General features: G+C 43.3%; 2 protein-coding genes across 16 annotated transcripts in view; one reads left to right on the forward strand and one right to left on the reverse strand.

Moving 5' to 3' along the window:
* Positions 1-19052, reverse strand: part of Tom1l2 (target of myb1 like 2 membrane trafficking protein) — a 113080-nt gene extending 94028 nt beyond the window's left edge. For all 12 annotated transcript variants that reach the window (XM_047543994.1, XM_047543995.1, XM_047543992.1 and 9 more), the window contains exon 1: positions 18928-19052. In XM_047543994.1, the coding sequence (XP_047399950.1) occupies positions 18928-18979 (52 nt within the window). In that variant the 5' untranslated portion in view covers positions 18980-19052. The remainder of the gene's footprint in view (positions 1-18927) is intronic.
* A 493-nt stretch (positions 19053-19545) lies between these two features.
* Drc3 (dynein regulatory complex subunit 3) overlaps positions 19546-25431 on the forward strand; it is a 41430-nt gene continuing 35544 nt past the window's right edge. For 2 of the 4 annotated variants that reach the window (XM_047547428.1, XM_047547429.1), the window contains exons 1-3: positions 19546-19632; positions 20296-20341; positions 23724-23888. In XM_047547428.1, the coding sequence (XP_047403384.1) occupies positions 23729-23888 (160 nt within the window). In that variant the 5' untranslated portion in view covers positions 19546-19632; positions 20296-20341; positions 23724-23728. The remainder of the gene's footprint in view (positions 19633-20295; positions 20342-23723; positions 23889-25431) is intronic. The other 2 variants (XM_047547426.1, XM_047547427.1) reach the window with 2 other exon arrangements.

The raw sequence follows: 25431 nt of genomic DNA on the forward strand, positions 1-25431 counted from the left end.
AGCCCACACAGTTCTTTGCTTCTATCCCTCCCTCCCCAGGACAGTTGTTCCCTCTGCCACTTGCTTATGTGGGAGATTCTCTTTTCCCACACTTAGTGGGGTAGAAGGGTTGAGGTCCACCAGTGGATAATGTTGGGTGAGTCAGGATAGTGGTAAGAGTTAGGATCACACTAAACCTGTTCTCTTGAGATTCTCCTGCCCCAGCTTGGTGTGACATCTCATAGTCACTGCTATTCCAACACTCTGCATGCTCCCTTTTCTAATGAGAGTGGGCCTCAACTGAGTATCTCCAATAGGTAATAGGATCCAGCTAGAATCACCTTGATTTGATTTCACTGTATTTATTTACTTCAAATTTTATCATTTTAATATTATTTTGGGTGAATGCCAAGTGAAACTGGTTTTCAATTAACCATAATACTAAAAGTTCTTTACAAGTAAATTTTTCCAAGTTTTAAAAAACAACAGTGAGTCAATATAAAGGTAATAATTTAAATGACAGCATAAGAGGTTCATGGATAAAGGCAATTCTAAAGATGGCCCCTAGGATGAATGGAAACTGTGCAATCTGGGAAGCCCTCAGTCAAAGCCTTGGTGTTCAAGGAAAGGAAAGAGCAGAAACTGTAGTTTCTTCTTCAGGGTGGTGGTGGGCCATGAGGACCCAACAGGAAGGATGGACTAGACCACTGTCACCTCTAATGGGAGGATCCCTGGAATGGTATACTAGTCCTGTTCCTATTACTAATAATTGAACTCCACAGGCTGGATGAGTTATAAATAAAAAAAGTTTATTCTGGTTCACAGTCCTAGAGATCCAAGGTCGAGATGCCACATCTGGTAATGGCTTTTGTTCTGGCAGAGTCCTACAGTGGTATGTGGTATCACATGGTAAGAGCAAGGAAGCATAAATGTGTCTTTTCTGGTTTCTTTCCAGTTTCTTATAAAGCCAGCATGATTTAATCATGGGGGTTCCACTTTAGCTAATCCTAATCCTCTCCCAAAAGTCCCACAGTGAGTTGGCATGGAGTGGAACTGGGCTCAAGTCTAAGCTCTGTCATCTACTCCTTGGCACAAGGCTTCTGGCACGTGACTCAGCCTCCTCCAAAAGGTTAAAAAAAATAATAAGCACTGCCTTAGGGTGCTACAAGGAAAATGACCAGTAGCAACCTTCAAGAAATGGCAGTCCTCTCATCTAGCCAGTCCTTTCTAATTCTCTGGCATGGAACTACATGTTAGATCCAGACTCTAAGAATGCACCTCAGATTTTAGAGAAATACTTTACTCCTCTGTTCTGACCCTAATTAAAGGAGATACAAGACAGCAGACCTCACTTCATCATAGTGGGTTAGTGACAAAAGAGGGGTAGTATTTATTTGGGAAGGCCCTGTTAAGATTCTTGAGGCTCACATGTCTCAGTAAAACACAGGAAATTGGAGTTGGGGTATAAAAGGTGGCTACCATGGAACAACAGAAAATTTGGTTTCCTTACAACTGGCAGACAGATAGGAAGAAAGTAATACACACTTGATATATATCATCTGAAAATCAAGTGGAGCTGGGCACCATACCCGCCTGTAATCCCAGAGACTCTGGAGGCTAAGGCAGGAGGATTACAAGTTCTAGACCAGCCTGGGCAACTTAATGAGATCCTGTCTCAAAATAAAAAATAAAAACGGTTGGGGATGCAGCTCAGTGCGTCAGAACATCCTTAGGTCCAATCTCTAGTACTGAAAAAGAAAAAAAGAAAGAAACAAACAAACAAAAGTGGGAAATGATGACCATAAAGATTCTTAGGAAAAAGATCTTTCAAGAAAAATAAAAGTTCTGTATGGCCTTTCACAGGACAGGGGGACAAGCTGCAGGGGGAACCACAGGTCTCAGCAACAACACCAATGGGTATTTTCTACCTCTGCATTTCCACTAGGACGTAGAAGTCAGTCAAAGGCATCAGCTTTAATCCACAGGTCTCAGAGATGGTTTTGTTAAATAGTACAAACCAACAACAACCAAATGCTCCCCTCCTCAGATGTGTGGGCAGGTAGAAGATACCCAGCACTGATGGGGGTGGAGGGCAAACAGGCACTCAGGGGCTCTGTTGGGGAAAGGATAATTTAAGACACCTTTTTGGAGGGCAATTTGGCAGTGTCTATTAAAATTTCAAATGCTCCCATAGTCTGACAGGCATATTATATCTAGGAATCTAAGTCATAGAAACATATAAGGATACAAAGATACTTTGCTACAGCATTGTTTATAGGACAAAAAGCCACTGTCCATCCCATTCATATGAAAAAAACTTCAGAGAATAAGGATCACACACTAAGTAGTTACAGGTGCTGCCTCTGGGGAGTCTAGTGAGGGTGGGGAAGTGGGGGCTTGTTTTTTGTATAATATTTCTTATTTCAAGTACAGGAATGGGCCAGGCACACTGGAGACAACATATGCCTGTAATCCCTGCAATTTAGGAGGCAGAGGCAGGAGAATCACAAGCCTCAGCAACTTAGCAAGATCCTGTTTCAAAATAAAATTAAGAAGGACTGGAGCTGTAGCTCAGTGGTAGAGCAACACACACACACACACACACAGAGAAAGAGAAAAAGAAAGAAAAGAATAAGAATGAGTCCATGTGTCAATAACCAATCACTGAAGGGCAAAAGGACAAATTACTTTGGCACAAAAGGCCAGAGACGCAGCCTCTGGATAGAGGAACACTGGATTACGAAGAGTGTTGGAATGCTGGCTCTGTTGCAGGAGGGTCCCTTAGACATTGAAGGTACACTTCTTCCTCTTCCAACCCAACAGAAAAGCTGGAACTGTGAGCACCCCTTTCTGGAAAGCAGACTTCCAACCACTGCAGGTCATCTGGGAGGCTATGCCCAACAGGTTAGTCCCTCCCCTAATCAGCCTCCATCCTGTCCCTTGGTGGAGCTCTGAGGCAGGGACCATTTCTTATCTCCCTAAATATATCAAGTTTTGAAACTCAAGATCCCTTGGGACATTCTCTCACACAAGAAACCAGTTTATAAAGATCAGTGACAAGTCGAAGAGCATCCCCATCCCTCCTCCCACTCCCTTCTGTCTCTGGTCAACTCCTGCTCCTACTCACCCTTCAAAACCAGGTCCAGGCAGCACCTCTCAGGAAACTTCCTTCTCTCACCACTACCTGGGTGACTACCTCTCCTCTGAGCCTCCTGTAGGGCCCTGTCTCCACTTCTATCACAGAACTCACTCCAGATATTGAAATGATGTGTTTTTGAGTGAGTCCACCTCTTACTCACACATGCTCGGCCCCAAGCAGGGCAGGCACTCAGGGGCCCTGGGTGGCTATCCCTCACCCTGCTCCCCATCATACTGTATTCTGCCTGACTGGGTACCCAGGACTTCTGGAGGACTTCTAGTCACTAAGGGCCAACATAATGCCACCAACCCAACTGAGGGCTATAACTTTACTGTCTCTTAGCCACAAATGATCCCTATAGTCCCTCTGTTCTGTTTTGACCTCTAACCTGTAAGGCTATCCCTCCCGAGCAATTTTGTATAACAACCATCCAGCACCATCCAGCAAACATGAACTGCTACAAAACAAAATAGCCTACCTAGGATCCCGACACTGCCTGCCTCCAGATACACATGCTTAACTTAGGTTCTATGTGGATGCTTCATAATACACCTATGAAAGGTAATGCAGCCACCTCTCACATTAATTAGGATGGCTCCTATAAAAATAGGAAATAACAAGTGTTGGCAAAGATAGAGAGAATTTGGAACTTTTGTGCAATATTGATGGGAATGTAAAATGGTGAAGCTGCTATGGAAACCAGTATAGTGGTCCCTCCAAAAATTATAAATTGAATTATCATATGATCCAGCAATTCCACTTCTAGTTGTGTACCCAAAAACAAAACAAAAGTAGGAACTCAAAGAGATGTTTGTACACACATGTTCATAGCAGTATTATTCAAAATACCCAAAAGATGAAAATGGCCCAAGTGTACATCAGTGGATGAAAACATGTAGTGTATGCATATAATAGAATATTATACAGTTTTTAAAAGGAAGGCTATTTGGACTCGGGATGTAGCTCAGTGGTAGAGTAGAGAGCTTGGGTTCTATCCCCAACACTATGGGGTGGGGAGAGAAAGGAAGGAGATTCTGATACATGCTCCAACATGGATGTGCCAAGTGTAATAAGTCAGTCATTAAAAGATAAATACTGTATGTTTCCACTTACGTGAGGTATCTAGAGTAGTTAAGAGTCATAGAGACAAAAAGTAGAATGCTGGTTTTCTAGGGGGAAGAGGAAATGGAAAATTAAGTGTTTAATGGGTACAGAGTTTCAACTGGGGAAGATGAAAAGGCCTGGAGATGGATGGTGGAGATGGATGGTGATGATGGCTGCCCAGGTACATTAAATGTGAATACACTTTAGGCCACTGAACTGTACACTTAAAAATGGTTACAATGGTAAATTTTATGTTATGTGTATGTATATTTTACCACAATAAAAATAAAAGTCTGCAGAGAGCTGTTCTGTGCCCTGGAGTGTGAATTAATTAAGAAGCAGCAATATGATTTTGGCAGTCTGCTAGATAGGTGTTAAATTCAAGCAGGAGTGCCACAGGTTGCTTTCCCAGCCCTAGGAGGACAGAGAACCACAGTACCCCTAAAGGGGCTCACCACCTACTGGTGGGACAGAGCCCAAACAGGGCCCACCACGGGGGCAGGACCTTAAGCATCTCCTGGGTCCTGACCCAGCAGCATGCACATGGTCAGTGTTGGATGGAGTCCACGCCAGACCTCAGTCCAGGAGCACAGGGAGCCAGGTGGGGTTGGGGAAGCGAGTAAGCTGGGATATGGGTTTTGCTGGGCTTCAGTCCCATTGGTTGTGCTTCCAAGAAAGTCATAAGAGAGGTAAAAAGGCCCAGTTCACTTTGTGTGTGTGTGTGTGTACTCAAGGGTGCCACACTTTGGATGGAACCCAAGTGTCTCAAGTATGCAGAGCACATGCTCTACTACTCAGCTTCACCCCCAGCCCTCCAGCTCACTCTTAAGACTACCTCCTTACAATTTCCAGGGAGAAAATACAAGAAACGGACTTGGTTTCAAAACATAAACAGTGTGCTGCAGCTTAAAGCATTACTGATAACATCGTTACAGAAGGTCAGCTTACTCCAGGGTACTTCAGTATTCCTGAGGAATAAACATGATTTATGATTTCTCTCTTCCTCCCACTGGGATGTTCTCCAGGGTGAGTCCCTGGTCCTTCTCTCTGACACATTTTCCATAGAAAAAATATAGAGCTTGGAAATCATGCTGGCAATTGGAATAGGCCATCCCCCATCCCATGCCAGAACCAAAGTCTAATTGGCCACATTCTTCTTTTAAAGAAGGTAGTGAGAGAACAATTTGTAATGCAAAACCAGTACCTATCTTCACAACCACACCTGTCATGCACCAGTCCCACTCTTGCCAAACTTTGTCTCCAACAATACTCCCCACCCATAGCTCCAGCTTTCCTTAGACCACCTTACACTGCCATTATTCATCTTTGAATTCAAAATCCCACTTAGTTTTACACAATGCATTTAAATAAGTAGATAATTACTAAATACATATAAAATACATGTGCCACTGTAGTTTAGGGGCTCCTGGGCTCTGTAGCAAGGGAAGGATCTAAGCAAGGTCCCTAAGGATATATGGATATTGACCATGAGCAAGAAAGAAGAGATGCCATGCAGGGCCCCAGACACTCTGTGCACAGGCGGCTCAGAGGGAAGAGGAATGGTAGAATGTATGTAGAGGTCAGCTAAGAGAAGAGACAGGAAGAAGCCCTCAGTGAGGGCCTTGAATGGCAGGCTCCATTTATAAGTCATTCTCAGGAGATGAGGAATTCCACGAAGTTTCTGGAAGACTTGTCCAAAGTTTTGTGTTGGCCACACTGTGCAAAAAAGGAAGGAGGATGGAGGAAGGAGGCCAACTAAGTGGCAACTGCAATGGCCCAGGTATGACTAGGGCTGGACTAAGTTAGGGCAGGTGAAGACTAAGAAAAGGAAACAAATACTAAAGACATTATGAAAAACAAACACAAGCCCGGAACACTGGCCATAAGCTCTACAGTCAAGAAGGCCTAGAGAACCTGCAGGTACAGTGCAGCCCCTCTACCCATCTGCTCAGCACCTTCCTGACCTCCTTCCTTTTGCCATTGCTCACCCTTGGAGCAATCTGTCTTTATGTTCAAAAAGTATTTATGAAATTGAAATGAGTGCATTTCATGGGCACCTTGTCAGAAATGTGCCGTTACAAGTGACATTTTTGGGTGTCAGAGTTAGTCTCTCATTTGCTGGTGGATCCAACTTGCCCAGCTGACAAGTGAGAAGACTGTGACACTAACAATTATAGAAACAAATTCAACCTAGAATCTGTAAATCAAGCTGTTCTTTCCATCTCTTCCATCACACTCACCAGACAATGTGGTGGCCCACTGGCAAAGGGCCTTCACTTCTCAACTATAAAAGTTCAGGGAGACCTGAAGTACCCCAGACTACACGACCTTTTTGAGGTAGCGGGTGGAGAAAACATACAGGTATATGATCTCTCAGGATTAGAGAAGGGAAATAGAAAGCCCCTTCAAAGTATCACTGGGATTCAACACAAAATAGCTCATACTGAATAAGTCCACTTAACTGAATTTCTCTTTTTTTTTGGTACTAGGGATTGAACCCAGAGGTGTTTAACCATGGAGCCACATCCCCAGCCCTTTGTATAATTTTAGAGAGAGTGTATCCCTGAGTTGCTAGGGACACGCTAAGTTGCTGAGTCTGGTTTTGAACTCACAATCTTCCTGCCTCAGGCTCGCAAGCCTCTGAGATAACAGGCATGCGCCTGGCTTAACTAACACAGGCAAAACTAAACTATGGTGACAGAGGAAAGACCAGGGGTTGCCTCTGCAGGTGTGCTGGAGGTGGGGGACTGACTGGAGGAAAGATGAATTTCTCACAGAAAGGGGCAAGAAAGAACTTTCTGGGGTGAGATGGTCTGTAACTTGATGGTGTACGGTTTACATGAATGCACTGTCAAAACTATAACACTTAAGATTTCTGCATTCTATTTCACTATAAATAAACTATACCTCAAAGAAAAACATTAAAAGACAAACATATTATGCATATATCGTCATATAAATACAAGTGTATATGTGTGTCTATGTGTATGGACTCTACAATCTCTTATGGAGGTCTAAAGGTTTTAAGCCAAACTAAAAGCCACTCTGGTTTGCACCTGAGGCTTCAGGCCTGGAAATGAACTTGGAGAACCTGTTATTCAAATGAGTAAACAGGTAGAACATGACCTACCCAAAGTCACACAGCAAACCAGCAGCATGTCCGATCCCAGACTTCCCAAGTACTAACCTGGGATTCTCAGGTTCTCTGTTCTGTACCAGTGCCAGAAAAAGCAAATAAACAGAAGACCAAAGGCGATTTTACGAACTAAACTCATTTAAACCATCAAACTTGGAGCTAAAAAGTCCCCACCACTACCAAGCAATGTCTAAATCAAGATATTAACTTTCAAATAATATAATAATATTTACCTTCACAAGGCAGACTCAACACTGTCCCTTTATTAAATGGCAGACTTACTGCTACTTTATTTAGCCTCTCTGTCCATATACAAATATCCAAATTACTGGCAAGAGGCTGTGAGCTAAGTAGAAAGTAGAAAGACATGATGGCATCATAAAACTAAGGTCACCATGGGACCTTGGCAAGTCTCCTACTGTGATAGGATAAATATATATATTCGGTCTTTGTCTCTGGTTCCTGGTACAAAGCCTCTAATAACCTTGGAATCTCCAGAGTGATGAGTGTTTGTTGTTGTTGTTGTTGTTGTTGTTTTACAGTACCAGGGATTAAACCCAGAGGAGTTCTACCACTGAACTAAATAAACCCCCAGACCTTTTTTTATTTATTTGTTTGTTTTATTAATTTATTATTTATTTATAATAAAAAATAAATAAATAAATAGAACCCAAGGCCCAGGCAAGCACTCTACCACTGAACACCCCCTAGACCTTTATTTTTATTTTGAGAAAAAAGTTGTCCAGGCTGGCCTTGAACTTGCTGTCCACCTGCTTCAGTCTTCACAGTAGCTAGAATTATAGGCCTGTGCCATCATGTGCCTGACAAGAGTGTCTTTTCTATGCTAATGAGATGACTAGAGGCCAGGGCCTAGATAGCTTCAGGATGGGAGCTGATTGACAGAAAGAGGAGGCAGTTTAAGAGGGTTACAACTTTTACCCACACACACTCCTCCCCACACACCTCCAGAGGAAAGAGGGGCTGAGGCTGAGTCACTCATCAGTGGCCAACGATTTACTCAATCATGTCCACGTCATGAAACCTCCACAAAACCCCTGGAGGGGTGAGGGCATGAAAGCTCCATGCTTTTTTGTGTGTATATTGTTTCCAGTTGACTGTTCCTGAGTTGTATCTTTTATAATGCCAATGTAAGTGCTGTCCTGAGTTTTGTGTCACTGTAGTATATTATAAAACATGAGGAAAGTGGCATGGGAATCCCTTATAGCCAGTCCCTCAGAAATACAGGTGGTAACCAGGAATTTCCAATGGGTATATGAAGTGAAGCAATCTTATTGGTATGAACACTTAACTTGTAGGGTCTGTAGGAACTCCAGGTAATTAGTGCTAGAATGGAATGGAATTATAGGATCCCCAGTAAATGTCAAGGGAAAAAAACCCTACATATTGTCAGGAGTGTTATGAAGATAAAAACAGCATAGGCCTTAACCCTCTCTGGGCCTGCTTCCCCACCTGTAAAAATGAGAGGGTTGGACCAAAGGCAGCTAAGGCCCTTCCATCTGTAATCCTGTGATTCACTGGCTTGCTAGCTTAAGAACTTCTACAGTTAACATGAGAGTCTCACTCTCTGGAAGCCACTAGCAAATTCAGCTTTCAAACCTAAAGAAACATCATTTCTCAGACCTCATTTCCTATTTTGACTAATGGCATGCCAGAACTGTGTGATTTCTCCTTTGAGGAGCAGAAAAAAAAACAACAACAACAACAACAACTCAATAGTGTCACCCCATCCTTGTCCCCAGCTCTCAAAGACTTATGGCCCAATTCTCTGAGATGAAAGAATCAGTCTCTCTCCATTATGCTTAATTTTAAACCAATACCCAAAACAGAATTTTTGACATAACTCCCAGTCTACAAGTCTTGTGCTTCATTAATGATTAAAACAGCAGCTGGTAATGTCTTAAAAGCAAGTTGGTCAGTTAGACAATTTAGCATCTGTTTAAATTCCCTTTCTTCCTCCATCCTACACTGTAGTTCTCAACCAAATTTGAAAAGAAAAGAAAATACACAGACCTTCCCTTACTAAGAGCCTAAGAGCCTCAATGAAGTTGAAAGAAGTACTTTCTTTGAACAAATTCACAGAAAAACTTGCTGGGATGAAGAGAACACTTGTACTCTGAATTCTACTAGGAACACTGAGACTGGATGCATAATTATAATATTAAGGCAGATCTGAATTTAAGACAACTATTACCAGATTATCAGCCACTGAGTTCATTCAGGCATCCATTCACTGAGTTCTATAGATAATTACTGAGTCCACAGACATGAATTCAAGTCCCTGCTCTGCCACTTAGAAACCACAGACCTTGAGGAAAGTACTTCACTTCTAAGTCTCAGTTCCCAAGACAATAAAATATGCATGGTGCCAAGCATGGCAGCATGTGCCTAGAGCCCCACCTGCTCAGAAGACTGAGGTGGGAGGACTGCTTGAGCTTGGGGATTGGAGGCCACCCTAGGAAACAACATAGCAAGACCCTGTCTCTAAAAAATTAATAAGAATAATAAATGATAATACTTGCCTGACAGGGCTTTTGTGGGAATTAAAGATGATGTATGTAATGTACTTAACCCTGTATCTGGTAAGGAGTCAAGCCGACAAGTACTAAGAACATTTACATTTTTATCTTTAAGGAATTGTGTTAGACTCTACTGAAAAATGACACCAAAGACACAGGAAGCAAAAGAAACAGTAAAGAAAGTGGACTTAAAATGAAAAACTTCTGTGTAGCAGAGGACACGTTACATAATAAAAACACAACCCACAGAATGGGAGAAAATATTTGCCAATCATATGGTTGATAAGGGATTAATATCCAGAATATATTAAAAAACTCATAAAATTAAACAATAACAAAATAAACAACCTAATAAAAAACTGAGAAAAGGACATAAAGAGATATTTCTCCAAATAAGACATACAAATGGCCAAAAAGCACATGAAAAGAAGCTTTACATGGCTAATCATTAAGGAAATGCAAATCAAAACCACAATGAGATACCATTCCACACCCATTAGGATAGCTACTATAAATTTAAGGAAAACAAGAAATAACAAGTGTTAGTAGGAAGTTGGAAAACTGGAACCGTTGTGGACTGCTGGAAGGAGGGTAAAATGGTGCAGCAGTTATGAACAACAGAATGGAGGTTCATCAGAACATTAAAAATAGAGGGACTGGGGTTGTGACTCAGTGGTAGAGCTCTTACCTAGCATGTATGAGGCACTGAGTTTGATCCTCAGCACCACATAAAAATAAATAAATAAAATAAAGGTACTATGTCCAACTACAACTAGAAATGTTTTTTAAAAAACATTAAAAATAGAATTACCTGCTGAGTAGGTGGCACATGCCTATACTACCAGCAATTTAGGAGGCTGAGGCAGAAGGATAGCAAATCCAGTCTGGGCAACTTAGCAAGACCCTATCTAAAAATGAAAATAAAAAAGGGCTGAGAGTGTAGCACAGTGGTAAAGTACCCCTGGGTTAAATTCCCAGTAACATCATAAAAAAGAAAAATATAATTACCATATGATCCAGCAATTCCACTTCTGGATACATATCCAAAAGAATGGGAAACAGGGACATGGACAGATATTTATAAACCCACATTCGTAGCAGTATTATTATTATTTTGGGTACCAGAGATTAAACTCAGGGGCACTCAACCACTGAGTCACATCCCTAGCCCTATTTTGTATTTTATTTAGAGAGGGTCTCACTGAGCTGCTTAGTACCCAGGTCTCTGAGGCTGGCTTTGAACTCAAGATCCTCCTGCCTCAGCCTTCTGAGCAGCTAGAATTATAGGCATGCACTGCCACACCCAGCAGCAGTCAGGAACTTCACACACATTATCTCATTTAATCTTCATAAAAACCTAAAGGGTGAGAAATAGTCTTCTCTATGTTATAGGTAAGGGAAGAGCCAAATAAAAGATCTGGATAACAAGTACTGTGGGTCCACAGAATAGTCATTTCCATAAACAGGGTGGTCTAGGAAGGCTGCCTAGAGGAAGGAGTGAGGGCTGATGGATAGCAAGCTGGATGATAAGATGGAGAATATCAAAAAGAATCTTCTAGGTCAGTGGGGTTGGAAAGAAAAACACCAAGATGGGTAACAAGTCAAAGACTGGTTTTTATAAGGCCTCTTTTCTAACCATGAGCTAGGTCAGTTTCCCCAAACAAATGTTATTCACATACTTATAGATTACTAGGTTAGCCAAAAAATTCTGGGTGTTTTATCTGTTAATAAGAGAAGCATTCCTTATCTGAAACTCCCCTGGGCACTTTGTTTATACCTCCTTCCTCACCTAATATCTCAAGTCACTAGTAAGTAAATAAATAAAATAAATAACACATAGATTATACAGAAATATGCTGAGTAGTTATACAATGTTACATCTCTAAGGCATGAGAAAATGGAGAATGAAATATGTAAATAATTCCATTATCTGAAATAAGAAAAATCTCAATGAATTTTTGAGAAAACACATGATGGAGATTTTTTTTCTCCTTAGCATTTTTTCTATATTTTTCCTATTTTCTATGTGATTATACATTAATTTTTTAAAAGCACTATTATATGAGAATTTTAAATATCCCAAATAGCCCTCCTCCTAAGCAGTGGCACCCCCTTAGAAAAGCCTGCGAGTCTCATTTCTTGTTCTTGTATGTGTTAAACAGAGCAGGACAAGAAGCAGGTTTACCCCTACCATGTGACTTTCCATGTCTGGCATCTTATAACCTATCCAGGCAGTGAAGGACAAATGCTCTCAGACCCACCTTCCTCTCAGTGCTCCACTGACTTGCACCTTACTGTCTCTGCTGAGAGCTCATAAGCAGTGTCTATACCCCTAACTTTGGAGGAAGTAGCACTGCCCACTGCTGACTTCCTGGTAATACCCCCCTTCCCATTCTGCACAGACAGGGGCTTTCACTGTAAGAGAGAAGAAGGATCTTTCAGTGACTGCCAAGGGGAAATTTCCTGCTCTGTGATGGTATCCATGCCACTCTCTGCCCCAGAAATTTTGCAGAGCTCACCAGTACCACCAAGGAAAGAGTCCAAAAGTCTTGGCCAACATGTGAACATGACAACAGCAGGTCTCTACAATCAGGCTGTATTCGACCTTTCCAGAATCACCACCCACTACTCCCCTTTGCAAGGTAAACAAAGCCCATCCCATCACCCAGTACCCAGCCAACATCCAGCATTTGCCCAACTTGTCGTCTCTGCCAAGAAAGCCCTCCAAGTCTCCTTTCCTATTTCTGCATGGACCAAATCCTACCTGATCATCAGAGCCTGCTCAGCAGACTCCCCACCTGCAGAGTCTTCTGAGTTCTCCACTTCCCTCCTACAGTGTTCCTCCTCACCTCTCTCCTGCTGAGGTCATAACATAGACCCAGACTCTGGAGCTAGTGTGCTGAGTTCAAACTGTTGACCCTAGGTAGGTTACATACCTTCTCATTGTTTCAAGGCCGTCATCTGCAAAACGGAGATAATAACAATACCTCCTTACTCACATCATTGTAGTGAGGATTAAATAGCCCCAAGATGCATAAAGTGACCACTTCAGTCTCTGGTAATCTAATACTGAACTTAAAAGAGTGGGGAGGCTGGAGTGGGGAGAGTAAGTTGTAGCTCAGTGGTAGAGTACATGCATGAGGCCCTGGTTTCCATCCCTGTATTGCCAAAAACAAAAAACAAAATAAAAAAAAACAAACAACAACAAAAAAAATGCTTTAGCTACTATTATTACAAAGAAGCTCACCCTCCCTTTCTCTATTCCCTACTGCATAAATCTGTCCAATCTTGCCCAATCACTTTCTAGTTCATATGATTTAGTACCTGTCTTAGCTCCCTTACTAGACAGAACATCCTGGTAAATACTTATGCTTAGCTTGATATATTGATATCTATCTATCTATCTATCTATCTATCTATCAATCACTGAACAAATGAATGAATCCTAAGTAATCATACTTATAAGCTGTCCAGAAAAAAAATCCAGATTTAATGCTAGGAGAAAGATAAAAAAGAGATACAAGAACTATTAATCTACACCAACAGTTCTCAAAGTGGACCAACAACATTAATATCACTGGAAAACTAGCTAGAAGAATGGAATGTTGGGCTGAGGGGTTAGTTCAGTTGGTAGAGTGCTTGCCCTGGGTTCCATCCCCAACACCATCAAAGATATAAAGAAAGAAATGTGGTTCACTAGGCCCCACCCCAGATTTACCTAATCCGAAACTCTGAGGGTGAGGCCCAGTATTTCATTTTAACAAGCCTTCCAAGTGATTCCGATGACAATGAATCTCAAGATCTGAGAGAAAGCAGTAACACAAAGCAGTGCAAAATAAGCACTACATCAGGAGTGCATTCTAGGCTTAACTCTCCCATTGACCTTGCACAAGTCTCTTAGCCTCTGAGAGCCTGGATTTTTAAGTGACAAAAGGACCATAACACTCAAAAATCATATGTTATGAGGATTAAATGAGATTGCACATACAGAGTTTGTAGATAATAGCTAGTTAATAACTGCAGGTTCCTTCCAGTTCTCTTCCTCTGTATAACCCAAGCTTATGAAGGCTAAATAAAATGACTGAAGCCAAAGGGTTTTCCAAGTTGCCAACTGCCATAGCAATTTGAGAGATGACTACGTATTCTAGGTATAAACAGCCAAGCTAGAGTTTAACACCCAGCATTCTCAAGGTATTATGAAATAGTTTATGTCCAACACCACTCAATTTCCAAACATAAACTCTGCAACACAATTATCTGCTTCTTACATGTTGATAAAGCAGAACTTCAAAAAGAGATGGCCCATCTCCCTTAATACGGGCAAAATTAACCACTCACTGACTTCTGAATCCAGATGAATCTCAATTTTTCTCTTGGAAAAGGAATATCTGAAAACTTTTTTCCAGTCATCACAAGGAAAACAGCAGACCTCTGTCCAATACCCTGGACTTGACTTGGGGAACTCCTGATCTGTGATGTTCAACTCCATGTGTGGTGGAAGGTTGAGATCAGACAATAATATTTTAAACCTTCTTCCAGAAGTGAAAATTCAAGAAATGAAAGTAAGTGCTCTGGTTTTTTTCTTTTGTTTTGTTTTTTGTAGTGTTGGGGATTGAACCCAGGGGCTCATGCATATCAGGCAAGAGCTCCACCAATGAGCTACACCCCCAGTCCTCATTTTAAATTTTTTATTTTGAGACAGGATCTTGCTAAGTTACCCAGGATGGCCCAGAAATTGTGATCCTCCTGTCTTACCATTCTGAGTAGCTGGGATTACAGGCATGTACCACCAGACCTGCTTTAAGTAGTTTCTCTTCCTCCACACTTCTTAGTCTTTTATACCACTGCATTCTTGCTTTCTGAGCCATGAATTCTACTTAGGAATCACCTTCCAGAACAAAGTCCAGGATGGATACAAAAAATACACACATGCCTAGCATGCACAAGGCACTGGGTTTGATACCCAGTACTGGGAAAAAAATAAAAATAAATGCACAAATAACTACGTCAGTAGTTTTTGTATTTGTGGTCTTGACTCCTAGCTTCAGATATGCAGGCTAAGCGTTTGACTAAACAGCACCAAGTCATCCAGATGAAGCTCAGGTATGAAACAGAGTCATAATTACTTCACCAACCACTCTGACCCAGGACCCTTTAATGGGCATGGTACTTCTATTCAAGGCTCCTGAGGAGCTGCTTTTTAATATTTGCATTCCCAGAGTCCAGCACAGGCCTGGGTATCCAAAAAATACTCATGAATATCTACTGAACTATATAGCAGAATTATCTAGGTACAAAACCAGGCAGCTGATGAGAGATATTATTTTATAAGTGGGGAAAACAAGGTCCACAGAGACTCAAAGTTGCAGTCAGTTAAAGAATGTCATTGTTATGTGGCCCACCCAAAGCAGGGTTTCATCCTGTCACTCAAATCCTACTTCCCACTATTCCCCACAGTCAACTCTGCTCCACTCAGATCATAGATGTGCCTGTGCCTTCCCCTCCCTTCCCACCCTATTTAACTGTCCTCAGGCCCAGGGGATTCTCTTCTAAGCCTTTGGAGTTCCTTCCTATCCTTCACAAATGGTCCCCAAACTAAAAGAGTAGCAGGGACTGCCCTGCCACCCCAGACTCATATGAATTCTACTTTTTTTTCAGTATTGGAGATTGAACACAAGGGTACTCTACCACTGAGCTACATCCCCAGTCCTCTTTTTATTTTTTATTTTGATACAGGTCTTCTTAAGTTGCCTAGGCTGGCCTCAAACTTGTAATCCTCCTGTCTCAGCCTCCCAGGTAGCTGGGGTTACAGGCATGCATTCACCATACCTGGCTCTCATCTGAATTCTTCAGGACTCCTACAGCACTTATAATCTGTACTATTCATCATTGTTTCATACATCGAGTTTCTCGTCTGGAACTGCAAATCCCTTGATAACAGACACATATATGACATCCCAGTTCTCTTACCAGCTGAGCAGTTATTTCACTCCTCTGAGCCTCAGCTTCCTATCTCTAAAGTGGGAAGGACAATAAAACTTATTCATACCACATCTACAAAAAGCAAATGATAGCTGCAGAATTGCTTTGTGCAAGCTCTAGGTGCTATTACTTTTATCATTAGCTTTGTTGTTATTTTATTTATATTTTCCCTTCTCTCCTACCCATTTCCTGGCATAAACTTTTTTTAAAAATGTCAAGAAAATCATTCTTACACTTGGTCACAACAGTATAGAGCATACATCAGAACCTCATTTTGTGGGCTAATCATTTATGGGGACTGAACTGAAATGACTGAGACCTTGCCAATTGGCAACCTGTCAACAGGACACCTTCATCATCTTCATGGTCAAGTGTCTTATAAATGATGGCGAACACTGGAAGGGTATATTTCTTCACGTATCACCAATGGGCCCGTTGTATCATATACCCTATCCAGGTAGAATTCAGTCCTAACTTATTCTATTGTTAACAGAGAAAGCTGCAATTTATTGAGAGTTTACTATGTTCCAGATACAATGCCAAAGTTTTACAAACATCATCTTATTCAAATTGTACTACCCTAGGGGAAGTGCTAGGGATTGATATTGACAAAATTATATTGTGTGCATATATGAATACATAACAACAAATCCCATCATTAGGTACAACTATAATGCACCAACAAAAATGTGGAAAAAAATTAAAAGTTTAAAAAAATTTAAAATTACTCTACTCTGTGAGTACAAATACCCCTTTCCCTTTTCCCCTCCTCCTCCCACTTCTTCTTCTCCCTCTTTCTCACAGCAGATAGACAAACTAAGGTTCAAAAGGGTTACACAATTTCTGGGGTCACATAGCCAAGAAATGGGCGGAACCAAAATTCAACCCAGATCTTCCTAATGGAAGTATGCTCTTTTCACTCACTATATATCCCCATTTCCCTTATACTTGTATTTTAAAAATCCCCTTTGGACTGCGGGTATAGCTCAGTAGTAGAGCTCTTACTTAGCATGCTGGAGACCCCAAGTTTGATCCCCAGCATCACAAAAAATTTTAATTAAAAATTCCTTTTAACTTCTACCCCTCATCTACATTCTACTTTTCATAACCACGTTGGCGTTTTAAAGATGTAGTACTTCCTTTTATAAGGGAAAAGAAAAGAAAAAAATTCCTCCAAATTTACTGGTTTCCTCTATAACTAGCTGGAATTCAAACCCAACTGGCAAATGAGTCTTGGGAATATGGCTGCTGTGAAGAACACCTGGGGAAAGTAAAAGAGGAAGAAGGAAGGAGTATGAAAATCCAGAGAGATACTCAAACGGGCAGCTGGGACAAAGTGTTGTATTGGTGGGAAAGAACTCTTTCAAGGCCCAGTGTCCACAATTCTTTATAAAATATACTTTATCAGAAAGGAAAGAAAAGTTCCTATATGCCAAACAACTAATAGGAGATAACTTTACTGGCCCCAATAAAGGTTGGAAAGTAAGCTGGAAATTCATAAATCAGGAAATAAACAAATCACTACTGCCTAAACCAGTCAGGCTCATAAGGACACCAAAGGTCCCAGTTCATGAAAGATGTTTTACCAGTCCTTCAACCAACTGGGAGGAACCTAGTTTTAAAAGAACTAATCAACATTCTTGACTGATCACTTGGCATAAGCTCCTGACTTAGGTGAAGAGGCACAAGTTGTTTTTTTATTTATTGTTAGTACTATTATTTTTACCATGCTGGGGATGGAACCCAGGGCTTCATGCATCCTAAGCACACATTCTACCTACCACTGAAGACATCCCCAGGCTTCAAGTTGCTTTTTTTGTTTGTTTGTTTGTTTGTTTGATAAGAAAATCCCAGAGTGGCCACTTTAGTGGCCCATCTAAGATGCTACTCTGGTACCCTTTACTGGGTCGCCAAGGCCCCTTATAGGATTGACAGAGACTATGAAGTATCACTGTCTTGTATAGTGGCAGTAAAAGATTTCAGCTTGGGAAAATTTAATATACCAGGGGGAACAACAGTCAATATGCAGAGACTACTACAAGAAATATCAAAACCTTGAAATCTGAAGGCACCTACCACTTCTCACCTCCAAACACTTCACATGACAGACAGGGGAACTTCAAACCACAAAGGGCACAAGGTCATAGGGAGAATCACTGGCAATGCCACTAGTTGAGTCCCGGTTTCCTGATTCTCAGTGGAGTGCTCTTATCATTAAACAACACAGCCTCCCTTTTTTCCTGGGAGGCACCGTGGCAAGCCACCCCCCTTACAAGATAATCACCCTCCAAGAACCCCTCCCCCAACCAGTCCTTCCTACAGCCTAGCAGAGTTGCAGCTCAAATTAGTAAGTCCTAGAGCAGAGGGCAATTTCTGGGAGGGTGTCCAGTCTGAGTCTGCTGGTACCAAAGAGGAGGGAAATATATGGAAAGAGGAGGTCTGGGACAACTAGGTCCGTGATGGGCGTGGGGGGTGGGATGGGGAAGGGCGGGCAATGGCAGCAAGGGTGCAGGCAGGGGCATCTCTTAATAAGTGAGAGGTAAGCAGACCAGCAGTTGGCACCACCTCAGGAAAGAAAGAAGGGTTAGGCTCTGATGGTAGGGAGGCAGGGAGAGTCTCTGGGTTCAAGTTGGGCCTCAGGGGTGGCTCTGTGAGGTGGCACTAGTGCCAGGTGGAGGCCCCAAGAGAAGTACGGGCGCTTGTTCTGCCCGTGAGGTGACACCAGCGCTCAGAAGAGGCCCAGCCCGCTAGCAAGGTGGCACTGGCACAGCCAGAGGCCGGACAAGGATGGCCAGTCCATTCGTGAGGTGGCACCGGCGCCAGGCAGAGGATTGACAACAGAGATGCCGGGTTCACAACTGAGGTGAGACCGGTGCCTGGAAGAGATCCAGCCCGCACGTGAGGTAGCACCGCCACCCGGCAGAGGTTCAACAACAAGAATGCTTGGTACACCTGTGAGGTGCCACAGGAGCCGGCAGAGGCCCGCGGTCCTCGCCAGCCCAGCCCGGTCAGTCGACCACCCAAGCCGTCCGCCGCACGCGCAGCCTTACCGAGACACTGCCCCACAGGGGTGCTGAACGGGTTCCCCAGGAGGAACTCCATCTTGGGCAGACAACACGGCAGCTGACGCCCTGTTTGCCGCCGCAGACTCCGCTGTCCCCCGCCGCGCTCCCGACCTGACTGACACTTGCCCCCGCCCCACCCTCCAGAACGCCCAGCGCCGGGCTTCTGGCCCCGCCCCCTTATAGCGTCCCTATTGGACAACGTCTGCACAGTCTTCCTCCGATTGGCCTTTACACTACCCTCATCGAAGTCCCACCCACCACAAGGCGTCTGATTGGGTCGAGGACTGAGCTAGGTCATTGGAGTCCCCGTCAGGCGTAGCGGCACCTCCCCTGGCTCGCCTCCGAAAGAGGGGCTGTTCTTTTTGATTCATCTGTATATTGGTCAATCTAGAGAAATCCTACTATTATTGGACACAATATGAGTCAATCACTTAATTAAGGGGGTGGAAAAGAAGTAGATCTAGGAAGTTGCCGGCCCATGGAAGTAGTGATTGGAGGAACATTTGTTTTCTCTACGGCTGGTTGGTGTTTGGAGTATTTCCCCACCCAGACATGTTATCACATGACCCGTCAACTTTCACACAGGATGTCTACCTCCTGACTTCCTCTTAGCAACCGAGTGGCGGCGCTTGGTTCCCCAGCAACCAAGAGAAGCGTCTGCTGCAGGAAACCAGCCTGGTAGCTGAGAAGGTGAGACCCTGGAGTTGAGGCACCAGAAGGACTCTCAGGGGCGAGAGCGTCGACTTAGCTCTTTCCCATGACCCTTTCTCTGAGGATTCCGGCTCTGGCCTTTTCAGGGAACACATTGTTTTCTGCCAGACAGCAAAGACACTTTAATCTTGGACTTTTCAGGTCTTTGGAGGAGAAATTGCTAAGGGAATGCTTCTTCAGGGAGTAAGGATCAGAAGGGATCTTAAGGGGTTCCATCCCCCAGCCTCCTGCCCAATATGTGTCATTAGAAACAGATCCACTGTTTCACCCTGATCCACTGATTAGTTCTTCCAGAATTTAGTCATTGTATCCTACCTCGTAACTCTCACTAAGTTAGTTCATTTAATGCTGTATAAAGTGCTTGAACTAGGAATATGGATACTCAAGTTCAGTGTCTATCAGTAATTCATTTTATGATTTGGACAAACTTCCTCCTGCTGGGGCTTCAGATTCCCTACCTGGGAAATAAGGGCAATTGGATTTCCTTCTTTAATGACTCTAGAACTGACATGTAATTAAATAATTCGTGTGCACAGAGTTCACAATAAGTACTCAGTAGGAGGTTGGATTTCTTCTTATTAATTCATGGCATATAGGGTCTGTATTTCTCTGATTTAATTCATTCAGTTTATCGTTTCCCAGGAAAATCCGGATTTGTTTCTGTGTGAGGAGATTACTTCATTGACAGGTGTGTGAAAAATACTCCTTCCCCACCTGCTACCATTGTTCTTCAACGACACTGTTATCAGGCAATTCAAAAGGGACCCAGTTTGGGTGGTAGCTTATTTTTAAAATCCCTATAGGGGAGGGCTATTTGGGTCTTGTCCCCGATCAAAAGTAATTGGAAGAAACATTATGAATTGTGGTAATGATAGTCCCTAGTAACCTGGGTACAGCAGAGCCATGATTAGGAAAATAGATTCTGCCATATTCTAGATATATAAACTTTGGCAAACTAATCAGCTTTCCTAACTAATTTCTGCTTTTCTTTTTCCCCACTTTCTTTTCTTTCTTTGTGTTTGTGGGGAGGTACTAGGGATTGACCCAGAGGTGCTCTATCACTGAGCTACATATCCAGCACTTTTTAAGACAAGTTCTCACTCAGTTGCCCAGGCTGGCCTTAAGCTTGTGATCCTCCCGCCTTAGTCTCCTGAGTTGCTGGGGTTATAGGCATGCATCACTACACCCAGCTTAACTAGCTTGTTTTCTTATCTGGAAACTGGGGATGATCAGTCCTACATATAAATTAAGTTCCTAGAGAGGTCTCAGATCCACATCTTACCTCTATCCCTGGTCATCTCTGGCCTCACTACTTTTGCACTTCTCAGTACTGCCACTAGGATGAACTCCTTAAAATTATAATCTGATTATGTCACTGCCCTTATTAAGCCCTATGAGTTTCCCAGGGTCTTAGGAAAATATTACAACTCCCACAGGCCTCTCCAAGCTTACATCCTGTCAGCCAAAGTGGAGCATGCCTGTTCTCTCCCATCTCAGGGCCCTCACCATGCAGTTCCCTCTCCCTTCTTCCCTATTGGTCCTTCAGATCTCAGCCCTGTTTTTCTTGGCTAGGCCAGGTTTCCCTTAATGTATGCTTTTGTAGTTCTCTCCACCTACAGACTTTTCATGGATTGTAACTAAGTATTTGTATGATTACTTGTTTCATGTCTGAAACAGAGATAAGATGATTTGTCTGTTATTCATGCCATGTAGTAGTTATTCAGTAGGTGTGTGTGGACTAAAAACATGGTCTTACAAAAACATAGGAGAAGGGAATTATATACCTTTTACAGATGGGAAAGCAAAGGCTTCTGCCAGTGAAGTGAGTTGCCAAACAAGGCATAGTCAGAATCCAAATCCTGCCCTTGGTGTTTAATTAGTGTGTGTGACAATAATCCCTTATTGCATGGAAATTCTGGGCTTGACTGAAAGCAAGCTTGATTTGTTCCAAGAACCAGCTCTTGATGAAGTAGAAGGGATGAGACGTCAAAGTTTGTTTTAATTTTTTGTAGTTGTACATGGACAGAATGCCTTTATTTTTTTTGTTTTTTGGTTTTTTTTTTTTTGTTTTTTTTTTTTTTGGTGCTGGGGATTGAACCCAGGGCTTTGTGCATGCAAGGCAAGTACTCTACCAACTTCCCAGCCCCTATTTGTTTATTTTTATGTGGTGCTAAGGATCAAACCCAGTACCTCACACATGCTTGGCAAGTGCTCTGCCACTGAGCTCCAGCTCCAGCTCAGAAGACAAAGTTGTGACATCAGAATTATGATTTATTTCCCAAAGTATAGCATCCCTTTTTTTAAAAAAAGAAAAGCCTAAATACTTCAAATAACATCTAGAAGCACAATACGTTTAAATTTCCTGAGATAAGTTGGTGGTACGTTATGGGAAAACCATTTCAGAAGAGTGAGGAGCTAGAAAAAGAGAGGAGAAACAAGGACTAGAAACATCACTGGGGATAGAATCAGTGACCCTGAGGAGGTGAAACCAGTGTGGAGAGAATTAGAAGTAAAACCCAATGTCTTGACAGTTGGGAGCTCAGAGAAGGTGCCAGAGTCTGTGTCTCCTCCCTGGGGAAGAAGGAAAGGAGGCACATGAGTTGAAGGTATTAGGATATTTGACCAGAGACAGTACAGGAATGGAGGATGCGTATTTACCCAAACTGCACCCAAGTAGCTGGGAGGGGAAGAAAGAGGGAGGGGAGTCTTTGTGGGCAATATCTAAACCAGGTGGCAGATTGTCCAGCTAACCAGGGGTTGTGGTGGACATCGTCAGCCTAATATGGGCAGAAAATATGGGCTGCCTAGCATCAGGGTGAAAGAACCAGAGTTTCAGGGATACCTTGGATATTGGGGAGGCATATGGGCAAGGTGAGACCACCAGGGAGGTGAGAAGCGGGTGGAAGCAGAGGGGAGGGGAGAACTGGACCTCCAGAGGGCACAGGGGCAGAATCCCAGTAGACTGAAAGAAGGTTATAGCTTCTTGCAGGGCCCTGCCTTACTGGAGGTTCTCACTAAGAGGTTGGTAATGATGATAATGAGGTCAGGGCACCCCAGATTCCCAGAACTATAGCTCTGTCCAGCCAGGAATAGCAATCCAGGTCAGCCTTGCAATGTGACTAACCAAATCCACAGATCCCCCCACCTCTCTCTGCAGTGTTTCAGACAACCCTTTTGGACCATTAACAACAGAAACCTACCAGAGTTGGCTTAAGTTAAAGAGGATTTAATGTGGGAAATCAGGAAATGCTCACAGAAGAGGATAGAGAAACATGGGGTTGCATGGGGTTGAGAGCTAGGGACATTACGGACGAAAAGCCAGCAAGAAGAAGGCAGACTCCATCTCTCCTTTGTCTTTGTGTCTGGATTATGCTTCTCTGCTTCTCTACCTACATCAACCACATCTCCCTCTTGCTCTCTTGACTTAACCATGTATCTGACCAGTCCATGGCTCCCTAGTTCCTCCCTAGTCAAACAGCCAGCTTCAATAGGCACTTCCATCCTGAGGCCCCAATCACCCACTTCTCAGGGGGAAAGCCTGAATGGCCAGCTTGGGTCAGTATCTCCCTTGGCAGACAGTTTATAGGGGCTGGGAAGCATTCACGCAACTGCCTATGTGGGATGAGTTCCTCAGAGAAGGGTCATTGCAGACTGGCTCACCTGTGGGGCTGCCAAGGGAACATAGTCAGTAGTTTACACTAAGAGACCTGAATGAGAATGGGAACAGAAAGTCAGAGGCCTGATACGGAGCCTTGTGGGAAGCTGAGAACCACAGACTGAGACCAATGAAGACATCAGTCCCGTGGGTCCAGGTAAGGCCCCAGCTATGGTTGTGGGTCAAGAAATTAATCCTACAGAAGGGCTCAGATGGCTACTGGGAAACCCTGGAATAGCCTCGGTGCAAATGTATTATCTCTGAGGTACAAGTAGGCTGAGGGGTGTGACTGGCAGCCCTCAGGGTGTCCATGGCTTCCCTGATGTTCTGTGACCCCTAAAGAGGAGACCCCAGTCATAATCTGTCCTCAAACCAAAGAAGAGGCAGGTTGGGAAAGAGCAATGTTGTGTTTTAGGAAAGATGAACCGGATGTATGGCTCGATGGAGCCAAGAGTGATGGACGACGACATGCTCAAGGTGGCTGTGGGAGAGCAGGGCCCACGGGATGAAGCTGGGCAGCTGGCCAAGCAGGAGGGCATCCTCTTCAAAGATGTTCTGTCCCTGCAATTGGACTTCCAAAGTATGTATCCTGCGTGTCCAGGGGTGATACAGGGATGGGGTGGGATTCGAAGCCAGCCTCAGCAACTTAGTGAGGTACTAAGAAACTCAGTGAGACCCTGTCTCTAAATAAAATACAAAAAAGGACTGGGGAGGTAGCTCAATGCTTAAGTGCCCCTGAGTTCAATCCCTGGTTCAATAAAAAAAAAAAAAGACCCACATCAGCATTAAGGCCCTCTGGATTCCAAGGCATAGGAGCAGCATAGAACATAGACTTTATTTATTTATTTATTTGCAGTGTAAGGGATTGAACCCATGACCTCAAGCATGCTAGGCAAGTGACCTACCACTGAGCTACACCCCCAGCATGGATATTTAAAAAAAATTTTTTTTGCAGTGCTGGGGATATAACCCATAGCCTTAAGCATGCTAGGAAAGCACTCTGTGATTGAACCACATCCCCAGCCCAGCATGGACATGTTTAAAGCTTCATATCAAGTGTTATCATCATTTGAGCATCCATGACACTCCTGATTCTGAATGAGAACAGAAAAGTAAAATAAAATTGTCCATTTCAAATCTAAGCAAACCCCAAAGACCATGCTGTTTCCATCACACAACTCAGCACTGGTGTCCTTGGAGTAGGGGGTCCCCTGGCAGGCCTCCCCTAGGAGGCCCCACATAGCCAGGAGCCAGAATGGGAAGCATGGGGAGGAAGAGGAGCCAGCACTGGGTTAACCAAAGAGGGACTGGAAACAGGAGGGACACAGGGCCCTTAAGCAGAGGGACATCTCAGGAGCAACAGGATAGCCCAATGGGAAGATACAGCTGGTGAACAAAGACTTACTGCTTCAGTTTCTTAATCTGCGAAATGGGGTACCAGTAGTCCCTTCCCCAAGTGATGGTTGGGAGAAAAAGTGAGACAACACACGCACACTGCACAGCCTATGCTGGAAAGCCAGTGACCCAGGGAGTCAGGACAGAGGAGATACAAGAGGAAGGAGAGATGTGGATTAGGATCCTGAAACCACTGTATTTTGTGCAGGTGAGCCACAGCAGAGTGACCTGGCAGGAGTCACATTTTTCTCTAACTTGGGGCTGGCCAGGCAACCAGTCAAAAAGAAATTATTGGAAATTATTAGGGACACAGCAGTGGGCAAGACAGGCCCTGCCAGGGCCAGACTCACAAATCCCATGGACATCCCAGGGCATGACATCTAGGGATGACCTCCCCAGAGCTGGGAAGGGCCTGAACTATAGCCCCTCAGCTCTGAGAGGAGGGAAAGAGGCAGAAGAGCTACAGTAGGTTTGGGCCTTGGTGCTTGACCGTGTTGCTTTTGCTTCCTGCTTCCCCATCTAAGTTTCATTCAGCCAATATTGAGCAAGTGCCTCTTATACGTTCAATACTGTTCTAGATACTAGGTTTCACCTGTGAGTCTAAAGAACGAAGAAACTTATCTTCATGGCATTGACATTCAAGTGGGGAAAACAAATACATAAAACAAAGTAAATGTATGTTAAAGGCAATATGTGCTATGGGAAAAAAAAGAAAACAAGAAAGGAAA

The sequence above is a fragment of the Sciurus carolinensis genome, chromosome 3 (assembly GCF_902686445.1).
Source record: "Sciurus carolinensis chromosome 3, mSciCar1.2, whole genome shotgun sequence".
In the NCBI taxonomy this organism is placed as follows: Eukaryota; Metazoa; Chordata; class Mammalia; order Rodentia; family Sciuridae; genus Sciurus; species Sciurus carolinensis.